General features: G+C 42.3%; 1 protein-coding gene across 1 annotated transcript; it reads right to left on the bottom strand.

The window, feature by feature from the left end:
- Window positions 1–2121: 2121 nt before the first annotated feature.
- On the bottom strand, window positions 2122–5769 carry LOC102680559 (zinc finger protein rotund-like). Its single transcript, XM_031508253.1, is given in 2 exon segments — window positions 2122–5394; window positions 5397–5769. Coding segments are annotated over 2 exon segments (1164 nt in total). The 5' UTR covers window positions 5755–5769; the 3' UTR covers window positions 2122–4588.
- Window positions 5770–11270: the final 5501 nt, after the last annotated feature.

The following is an 11270-nucleotide window of genomic DNA, read 5'->3' as shown; positions in this document are numbered from 1 at the left end:
ACTTTCGGTCACTTTCGAAATCGAGAACGGGGGAAAACACGAGTCGACGAACGAGGCGGGTGCCTGAAACCGCGATCGGGCCGTGTGTCTCCTTTCCACGCGAAATTATTAAACTAAAAAACTCTTTCCTCGTTTTCTCCTCTTCACGCACTCCCTATGAATACTTTCGTACATCGTATCGATCGCTCTTGGTCATCACTCGCTCTTAGTTTTCTTAGTTAACAAACTAATTAGTTTTTAAACAACTTGAGCATAGAGGTGGGGCGCCGATCGTGTCGCGTTTCGTGTTCGTTTCCTCGCCTCTCTTCGAGGGGAGGAAGGAGAGCAGATGAGAGGAGAGGAGGGGAAGAAGAGGGGGAAGAAGGGGGCAGGGGATTTTGTATTTCGTTCTTTCTTTTCTTCTTTTTTTTTTTTTTTCGTCCATCGAACTGGAGGATGGACGGAGATGAACAAGAATAATTCTTTCGTTTTTTTTTCGTCGGAAGGAGGGAACGAGCGGTTCGAGTTAAGTTCACGTTTAAAGAAAAAATTAGGAGAAATTAAAAAAATAGTAGGTTCTGTTAGATTGTTTGAAAATATGATAAAAATAAAAAGAAAAAAATCTTTTCATAAGCCCTGGTACCTCGCGGATCGATTAAGACCGATTAAGAGGAAGAGTCACGAAACGAAACACTGGCGGCGCCGTAACAAGAAATTATCTATAGTACACAGTGTTGTTCTTCTCTCTTTTCTTTTTTTTTTTTTTTTTTTTTCCTTTTTTTTTCTTCGCTACGCCGGCGAATTTTCTCACGCCTCGAATTTTTCTAAATAGCTCGTTCGATCGACCTCGACGATCGCGCTTTATTTTATATTATTTTATATAGATTGTCGAAATGAAAGGAAAAGAAAAAAAACTGGGTGAAGAAACAAGAAAAAAACGAAGGAAGACCGATCGTCGAGGTTGGTCGTAACCGCGAATACGTACGGAACGGAAACGCGCTCTTAAGAGAAAGAAAAATTATCGTAAATAACTTTGGGCAACGATTGCTTACTTCTTTTCCCTCCCTTTTCTCCATTCGTTCTCTCTCTCTCTCTCTCTCTCTCTCTCTCTCTCTCTCTCTCTCTCTCTCTCTCTCTCTCTCTCTCTTCTCTTTTTCCATTCTCTCTCTTTTTTTTTCGTTTCACACACGCGATCTTCCCTCGCATAACACACACGCATACACATACACACACACTCTCTCGTTCTCTTTTTCGCTGTTTTCTCGTTAGACAAGGTACTTAGAATATCTTCAGTAGAGTCTATATCCTCTTCCTCTCTTTTTTTTCCCCTTACGCACCTACCGAATATCGATCAATTAATTAATTAATCAATTAATAATAATAATATATAATATTTATTTATTCATTTATTTATATATATATATATATATATATATTTATATATTTATATAATAACTATATACAAGGAGGTTCTCCGTACCGTTCTCTCTTTCTCTCTTTTTCTCTCTCTCTCTCTCTCTCCTTATTTCTTTCTTTCTCTGTGCGCCTGTGTAGTTACTCGCGTTTTCAATCTTTCCTTTCTTTCTCTCTCTCTCTCTCTCACACTCCTCGTTCCCTTTCTCTTTTTTTTTTTATATTCTCTATTATCTCCGTTACTTTCGCATTTAATTATTTCGTGGCACTGTCGTCAATTCTATTCTAAGTCTCTCTCTCTCTCTCTCTTGCACCCTCTCTTGCACCCTTTCTCTTTCTCTCTCTGATACACTCCTCTTCTTCTTTCGCCCTCAAAGGTATTCACACGATTTGTGCCCTCATGTGTGTACGCGTGTAACTCCTATTTTATTTATTTATTTATTTATTTATTTTTTTAAAAAGTGCGTGTGATGCTTAGACTCCCATTTTCTTCTCTTCCTCTTTTTTCTTTTTTTTTACCCCTCTTCCACCCGCTCATACATACATATACACAGACACGCGTACATACACACATACACACACACACATCTACATCACACACCACACAACAGAGTTTCCGGCTTTCTCAGACACACATACACACATTCGCTTCGTTAATTATCCCGTTGCGAGCGAAACGTCCACTCGACCCAGAAAGGTATGCCCACCCCCTTGCACCGGTTTCAGGGGGTGAGCCACCCCTTGGAAAATAGCTCTACTCCACGACACGATTTCTCCTGGCTTTGCTATTCCCTCTTACGTACGATGCTCCTGGGAGGCAGAAAAGCGAAAAGAACGGAATTGTCGGCGGTCCCATCGATTCTTGGTTATACAGATTTCCCCCTCCCACTTTTCTTTCGTTCCTCCACCGGCAATCAAGGGAACTTTGGAACTTTACGACCTTATAATTTAAATCAATTTCTCTTTAATGGAACATAGAAACATTGTCGCTCTCGAGAGCTGCTAACTCGTTGATTCATTGATTTGCGTGATTCTTTAGTAATTTGTTTATGATCGCGATTCCTAGTTCTGTTGGCCAGTTGGAATTTTGAAAGAGAACTTTTCGAAATAATAATTCAACGAAGATAATAAAGTTATACGACAGCTTTGTAATTTAAACCAATAACCCAATGCATTCCATCGTAGTGGAATTTAGAGGAAAAGGGTCAAAAGCGGTGGTATCACGGAGATATTTTACACACGTATCACGTACGTGTAACGAGGCTAACCAACAAAGTCGCCTGCCCCAAAGTGATAAAAGACCAAAAATACCATTCACGAATCGTCGTGATAACGAAATCCATGAAAAATTTAAATCAAAATTCCACGGATCTTTAACACTCGAACTCGAGAAGAAAAAAAAAAAAAAAATCATAAACGAAAATTGTACGTAGGAGACGGATACGCGCCAATCGAGTTAAAATTATTAATACCAAATTACATGATCGTCGATGGGACCACCGAGTCATCAAGTAGTACCAGAAAGAAAAAAAAAGAAGTGGAAAAAAGATAAAGAAAAAAAATACAGGAGGAATTACCTGGAAAGGAAATTATTGTTATCGCATCCTTGGGGCGCGAGTCGCTTTCGCGAGAATTATTTTTCGCCAAGTAAAATTTTCCAAGACGAGAATAAAAATTATCGTTTGCAACAAAATCACTCTCCACGCACTTATTTTTCTCACTTGCGAAAAATAATCTCAACTTTCCCGAGAGTTTTACTCTCTGAAATATATATATATATATGTATATTCGCATCCCAAGGAGACTTTTCATGGATGAAATTTCGAAGGGTGGAGGAAAAGTGTTCGGTTGGAACTCGGGTGGGACGTCCCTCGAAAATAGTTTCACTAGGAAATGCGTCAGGATTTCTGTGCCAGCATGGATCCCTGGATGTCTGGGTGACTATTCGCCGAGGACATCGAGAAACACGCCCGTCGATTATCTTTCCAAGCTACTTTCTATCTAACTTCACGAACGTGAAAGTTAATCAGGCTAAACGGCCGGTTACACTGGGGAGGCTCGATCGATCCTGCCGCTGGATCGATCGATGGGAAGCCGTGATCGATACCGTGCCGAACAGGGTTACTTTCTAATATTCGTTCTTCATGCATGGATGCACGGTCGCATTGGAGCGATTAAAAGTCGCCGATTTGCATTCGTCTCGCGAATGCTTTTTTCGAGAAGATTAATAATACTTCACCGGATGGAACGATAGGATGTAGGATTTCTTTTTTCTTTTCTTTTTTTTTTTTTTTTGTTTTTTCCCCTCGATCATTCTCGTTTGTTTAGAATTCTTCTTGGAAAAGAGAAGGTTTTTTTTTTTTTTTTCTTTTTTTTTTTTTTTTTTTTTTTTTTTGTTTTTTCCCCTCGATCATTCTCGTTTGTTTAGAATTCTTCTTGGAAAAGAGAAGGTTTTTTTTTTTTTTTTTGACTAACTGGTAAGAGATTGGCTAACTGGTTAACGATAAAAGAAAAAGATAATCGTTACGTTTAAAACGTAAAAGAAAATTTCCTATCGAAATAGGAAAACTTGGAAAATCTTTTTATACGTACAACTGACGAATGTGTACGGATACAACGCGCGTAAAAATCCTTTCTTAATAATTTCTTTACTTAAAACTAAGTAAAAATTTCAATCTAACGATCATCCTCGAGCGATTGGCCACCCTCGGTCACCCGAGCTCGGAGAAAGAAAAGACAGGAACGATTTTGCACGCATCGTACAACAACAAGGTTATTTTTTCTAAAAAAAAAAAAAAAAAAAAAAATGGTCACAGAATTTTCTACGGGATCTTTTTACAAAAGTAAAAAGGGAAGAGAGAGATCGGGCGCCTAGGAGCGGCGAATTCGATCGACGCGTCGGATCTATCGGCGGAGGAGAAAAAAAAAAAAAAAAAGAATTGCCGTAGGGGAGACGCGTCGTTCGAGTTGGCTGGCCCCTCGCGCAGGTTTTTCTCTTGAAAAACTGGGGAGGAGAGGGGGGGGGGGAGGAGAGACGACAAGGACGCGGGATGAACATGGAACACCGAGTGTACGCGGATAAAGAAAAAAAGAAATCGAGGAGAAATAGCGATATAGATTTTTTCTTTTTTTTTCTTTTCTTTTCTTTTCTTCTTTTTTCTTTTTTTTTGTTCCTAATCTCCAAGACCAGCCGGAGTTACTGCTTCTCCTTGAGTCCGCCTAGGAGAGCGTGGCTCTCCATCGTCGCGCTCAGATTGCTGAGATTGCTCAGATTGCCTAGGTTCCCTAAATTGCCTAGGTTGCCGAGGTTAGGTTGATGCGCGTAGTTCCTGATCTGGTGGAGGCTGATCAATTGATTGGGGAACGAGGTCGCGTTCTGATTGGTGGTTGTGCCGGACGTGACCCCGGACGACGAGGACGCTGGGGAGGATTTCTGCGTCGAGTTGAACGCCTCGTAGAGGTAGGGCCTCGAGGCCGGGTGATGGCTGGCCGGGTAGTGCAGGTGGTTGAGAGGGTTCAACGGGTGTTGCATGGAGGAGATCGAGTTTATCGAGATGGAGGAGATCGGCGTGAACGCCGAACTGCTGTTCGGGTGGTGATTGGCGCCCGGTTGAGGGGTCTGTTGCCTGGAATCGTTCTCGATCGACTCGCCACGGTGGCCGTGGCCGGGCAACAGCATCTCTGGGTTCTGGTTCTGATGGTAGTCGGTGTGGTGATGGGGCAACCGGTCGTGAAGATCGCTGATTACCGAGTCCGGGCTCACTTTCGGCCAGTAGTGGTCCTGATGATGGGCCGCCATCGCGTGGATCGACGGCCTAAGCCCCGTCCCGATTATAGGAGGTCTCTTGTCCGTCCTCTCCGCGTGTTTCTGCATGTGCTTCGCAAGATACGTCTCCTGGGTGTAACTCTTGCCGCAGTACTGGCAGATGTGCGTCTTAAGGTGCTTCGATTCCTTGTGCTTCGGTATGTGCTCGAGCAAGCTGGGCTCGTCGGAGAANNNTTGTAGCAAGAGTTACACTTGTACGGCTTGTCGGTCTGGTGACAGCGGGAGTGGCTCTGCAAGTTGCTCAGCTGGCTGAACGCCTTGGTGCAGCCTGGATGCCGGCACTTGTACGGTTTGTCACCGGTGTGCGTGCGGATGTGCTGCTGTAGGTGGCTCAGTTGGGTGAACTTCCGCTGGCAAATCTCGCAGCGGTACGGCTTGATGCCCAGGTGGATCCTGGTGTGCTGGGACAGGTACGAGGAGTTCGCGAACGCCTTCGAGCACTGGGTGCATTTGTACGGCTTCGCCTCGCGCATGTGGATCTGCGTGTGGAGCTGCAGGTCCGCCTTGCTACCGAAGATCTGCGAACAATCAATCATCCAACCGATTCGTTAATTAATCGCAAGAAAAAGAAAGAAAGAAGAAGAAGAAGAAGAAGAGGAAAAGAAAAAAAGAAAAAGAAACAAAATCGTACTCAGCTCTAAGCGTAAGTATGCTGCTACGCTGATCGAGATAATTTTTGCGCAAATGAACAACATGCGATGAAATAAAGTTATATTTAATCATTAGATACGATCGGTATCCGTATATTTCTAGTCTCTGGATTATTAACAATGAATTATTAAAAGAATGGGAATCCACTGGACACGAGGAGGCAAAGTCTACCTTGGGAACTTTGCCTCGTGCGAAAGAGTAACGATGTTATCGAACAGAACGGGTAACGGCGGTAGCCTTTTTTCGCGGCGTCTATTGCGCCGCGATTAACCGAATAACGAGAGAGAGGCGATCCACGACGGGGGGTCAAGGGGGTTCCACATCGTTGTCCGTCGTTTATCCGTCGTTTATACCCTCCCCCCTTCCTCCTCCTCCTCTTTCTCTCTCTCTCTCTCTCTCTCTCTCTGCGCATTAGCCGAGAGCCGCGGTATATTTATAAATAAATAAATGTAAACGAGGACTGGCGGTAGCCGGAGCATACGTGTAAAGGGGGGAGAGGATGACCTTGTCTATCATGGCCTAGCCTCCAGGCATACCTGACTGACTGGCTTTATAGCTACCGCATACAGATCTCTCTCTCTCTCTTTCCCTTCCTCCTCTCCTTCTCCCTCTCCCTCTCTTAATTCCCCCCTTCCACGTCTTTTTATTTCGTCTCTGTCCGTCTTTCGTCCTCCGCCCCGCGTCCCTTTTTGTACCTGCCCTCGGTGTCTCGGCTCCTCTTTGTACGGTAGTAGTAGGTTCGCCCGTCGGTAGCCTTAAATACCTACTACCTTCTCTTTCTTCCTTCTTTTTTTCCTCCTTTTGTCCTCTTTTTGTATTCCTCTTTCTCTCTCTCTCTTTCTCTCTTTCGCTCTCTCTCTCTCTCTCTCTCTCTCTCTCCCCTGTTGCGCGTCGCGAGTCGGAGGGAGAGGGAGAGATAGAGGGAGAGGGAGGGGGAAGAGAAAAGAGCAACGCCGCTCATTACCGCTCCTCCTTCTGCTCGATATCAATATTGACTCGGATCGTGTTCTAATTTGTCCGATCTAATTGATACCCCGAGAAGGAAACGGACGTTTCTCGCGTGGAAACAAAGTCGCGNCGACTTCCGCTCGTTCCACGAATCGGCCACGATCGCGCGACAGGGCAATTTTTGTCCCGTGGATGGAGATCGGTTCCCGCCCCGATCTCGACATTCCCTCGATTTTAATTCCAATCGTCGATCGCCGTGATTCATCCTCTTCGCTCGACAACACCTGATTGTCGTATGATAATTCAACTTTGACTCGCCAACTTCGATGTTGCGATCGTTCGACCAGTAGTGTGTTCGACCGAAAGAGAAATAGAGAGGGAGGAGAGAGAAGAGCGATTCGATCGTATAATCGCGGAGATTCCTTTCGAAAGATCGAAGGAAACGCGACGATGCGTGTTCGATAGTTGAAGGCGTTGGATGGCGACCGACAAAGGGATCGAACCAACAATCGAACCAATAAATGGAAACTATCCTGGACACGCGAGAAATGACGTGGTGGTGGTGGTTAGTTTCCTGTCTGCGGATCGCGGATCCGCTCGAGATTGTTACGTAAAACGACGGATTCCTTTCTCGGATCTGGTCTGTGCCACGCCCCTGGATCATAGCCGCGATCCGTGGCCTTCCTTTGGATCCTACCGATCCCGTCCATGTCGATGCTCTTGCTTAATAATCCCGTTTAATCGTTCGGAGACACGCGATACAACTTTTTTTTTCCAACCTCACAACAAACAAACGATCTTGATCTTTGAAGGAAAGGATCGTCCAATCGATCGCTTTAACTCGGTTTCCAATTATGTTGCTTAATATAATACGAGGGATGCTTTGATAAATTTGCGGTAAACGGGAGTGGATTCTGTATTAAATGCATTAGATAATAATGTTTGTATAATTTCGTTAAGAATTCGCGGTTTTGGGAATAATCCGCCATTTTGACGGAGTTTAATTTCGTTCCAATGATTAAATTATTCAATCAGAGGCCTTAAGAAGTTTATTTGAATGAAGCATCGTTATTCGTAAGAGTGTAAAAATAAAACAGCTTTACAAATAGCGAATTATGCGTTAAGTTTTAATAAAATTCAATTTTATCGCGTCATAATGCATAATTGAAATAATTACTAGGAAGATAAGAGATCAGAGATTTTGTAATATATCGTAAGCAACTTGTGCATATCCTATCGAAAATAATCGAGTATTTTCGAATATTTGCCACCACAATAGCTCGTATACACTTTCTCCGCCATTTCTAAATAATTTTTAATAGCTTTATATAATATTTTACCACCCAATTACATTTAATTATTTTATACCCAATTTATATATGTATAAAACACTTATAGAAACGAATTTACAGAAGACAGGAAGGGGGAGGGATTCCTCGAGATAAAGGTGTTTCTTCCATCTCGTTTACCGGATCTTCGAAAAGAAGCCGAATTAGGTCAAACTTGTCACCAAAAGAAAAGAAAAAAAAAAAAAAAAGGAAAAAAAAAAAAAAAAAAAGAAAAAAAAAAAAAAGAAAAGAAACTCGAGCGGATTATCGCCAGTCGCCAAACTTTGATCCGCCAAAAGTGACGATGAAGGCAGCCAGCCTCCAGGCTGTGAAGATTGTCGAACCGTTACGAATTTTTACAACCGTTATGATAATATTTCCAAATCGAGAAGAGAGGAGATCGAGCTGATGGCTAGACTCCTCTAGAGAAACAATTTTCGTGATATCAAAAATTAAATAAGTTAAATAAAAAAAAAAAAAAAAAAAAAGTCTTTTTATAGCATATAGAAAATTCAACCAATGGGCAATTTCGCAACGTTCGAACGAAATACGTAATTCGCACATTCATTTCCGGAGTGCGAAGAAAAATAGTGTTCGTTCCCATCCCATGACGGATGACACAAAATCGTAGATTAGATGGAGAACTTGATTCATGAATCCAAGAAACGAGGTAAACTCTTCTCGTTCGAAAGGAAATAAAAAAAAAAAAAAAAAAAAAAAAATTTCGACCACGGTCAGTTAAAGTAAAACGGAATCGTGAAACGATCGAAGCGGAACGAACGAATGCGCGAGAGATCAGGCGCGATAATCTCGTGTGCGTGAACAGAGAGAGGCAGGGGAGGGAGGAGAGAGAAAGAAAGAGAGAGAGAGAGAGAGAGGGAGACTCACGAGGAAGCTTGATCCCGACGTATACTCTATCAGAAACGTGTGAACCGAGGATCTCTTGTATTACAAAGAACTTAGTCTCGGTATCGCGCAATTTTCTTTTTCCTTTTTCCTTTTTTTTTTTTTTTTTTTCTTTCTTTGGTCAGAGATGAGCCAAAGGCCATGTCCAATGGAATGTAGAAGACACGGAGGGAAATACGATTACAGAAGAAGTACAGGGGACAGGCAGGACGATGAGGTCGTGGAATTAAAGGATTGCAGAGGGAAGATAAAAATATGGGAGGGTGGAGGAGAGGCTTATTTGAAGAGGAGCGGAGATGAAGGGTTCAGGGATGCAACGCCGTGGGGCACAAGTAAAATAGAGCCGAGAGGTGGACGGGATGTTTCATAAGCCATGGATGCTACTTTGGTACACGTGGTTCGCCGGTGGGGGGGAATATAATGTATCTCTGGGATATGCGCTTGTTTCGTTCGTCTTTTGTTCTTCGGTTTATCGTTTCGCGCTTTTTCTTTCGTCGAAAGTGGAAATCTCCGGCGAATCTGTTTCCGCGTTTGATAGGTATTATACCATATATTGTTGGAGAAATTTATTTTCGTTTCTCGGGATATTGTGACAAATTATGTCACAAATTATGAGAATTTTTTCATCGTACAATTTTGCTTATAATCGTAGCAGGTGCATAAAAGCATTAAACAATTCAATTATTTACTCTTTTCGAGTAAAATATTCAATTAAATTCCATCTTCTTCTTTTTCTTTTTTTTTTTTTTATTATTATTTTCGTATCTTCAAAATTTACAAAATCATTCAAAATCAACGAACTCTTGTTCTCTTAAGGATAAAGAAATTGACGATTGAAATATTTTCTCGTATTCAAAAGTACAATTTCGATTCGTTTCCGACTTCTTTCTTTCTTTTTTTTTTTTTTTTTTTTTAAATAATCGTTTCAACTCGAGAGAAAAAGAGAGAGAGAGAGAGAAATATCGAGGATACGTATCGGAAAACGAAAGAGAATTGATCGTTCGTAACTATACTCGGATCTTGCGAAACGGCGTTACATAAACCTGAGCAGGAAAATAAGAATATAGATCATAATATAGAGATCGAAAAACGATACAGCATAATTCCCACTAATTGAAGAAATCCTTTTCGCGTGTACGTAAAATCGTACGAACGCGTGAAGAAAAAAAAAAAAAACCAAACAAATTATCGATCAAACCTCGAAGGAAGGCCGGTTGACTTAACATTGGAAACCATTCCGTTCGAGCGGAATAAAAAAATCGGGAGCAAAGCGTGCAACAATCTTCCCTGCATCGCGAACCACCATCTTTAATCAAACCAATCTCCCTTACCGATAAACTTAAGAAAATGACCCTAAAGAATCGATCCTGCGAAGCGTCGCTACGTTAAGACGCTTCTTCGAGGAAAAAAAAGAAAAAAAAAAAAAAAAAAGAGAAAAAGAAAAAAAGAAGAAAAAAAGGAAACGAATCTCGGAATACGAATACCGTTATTTTGTCTGTTCCTCGCGATTCCTCTCCACCTCCTTAATTTTAATGGATAAAGAGTCTGGAAGAGTCTAGACTCGACCTCGACTCAGCACCGTCTGGCGATCCTTTTACCCGTGATTTATTCGGCGATCGTGCGTCGTTGCGTGCGTCTTCAACAGCTGACTTGCTGATGTTCTTTAACGGCTTTGGGCCCCGGCGTGTATTTTTTTATTTCCTCCTTTCGAAACGCGTCCTTGCCTTGGTGTCAAGTTCGCACTCGGGGCCCCACGTAACTCGATCGTCCATCTCGCTTCTACGTCTCGTCCCATTCTATACGTTATATACGTTGCCTCTCCTCTGTCCCCTTATATATATATATGTATATATATGTATATATATATATATAGAGTTGTTTCGAGCTCTGGCCTCTCTCTTTCGACCGGGTTGCCAGCCCCAGTCCCTCCGATTAATCGAGAGGATTAAGGAATCGAGCAGGAAATTCAGCTCGAATCACGCGGAATGTCGATTAAAAACTGCTCAACGCGAGAGTTGATTACGCTTGGTAACGGGAGGGAGGGAGAAAGAGAGAGAGAGAGATAGAGAGAGAAAGAATGGTCCTTCGCTCTTTTTGGACTGGACAAGCAAAATTGATTCGTTTGATGATGCTTCCTTTGTTAATGAAGATGGGAATTTTGTGTTTCTCTGGCTTTTTTCACTTTTTTTCCCTCCCTCTTTTTCTTTTTGCTAGAATTT

Source organism: Apis dorsata, unplaced genomic scaffold (genome assembly GCF_000469605.1).
Source record: "Apis dorsata unplaced genomic scaffold, Apis dorsata 1.3 scaffold_82, whole genome shotgun sequence".
Lineage (NCBI taxonomy): Eukaryota > Metazoa > Arthropoda > Insecta > Hymenoptera > Apidae > Apis > Apis dorsata.
The sequence above is the reverse complement of the archived record's forward strand: the minus strand, read 5'-3'. Positions and strand labels throughout refer to the sequence as shown.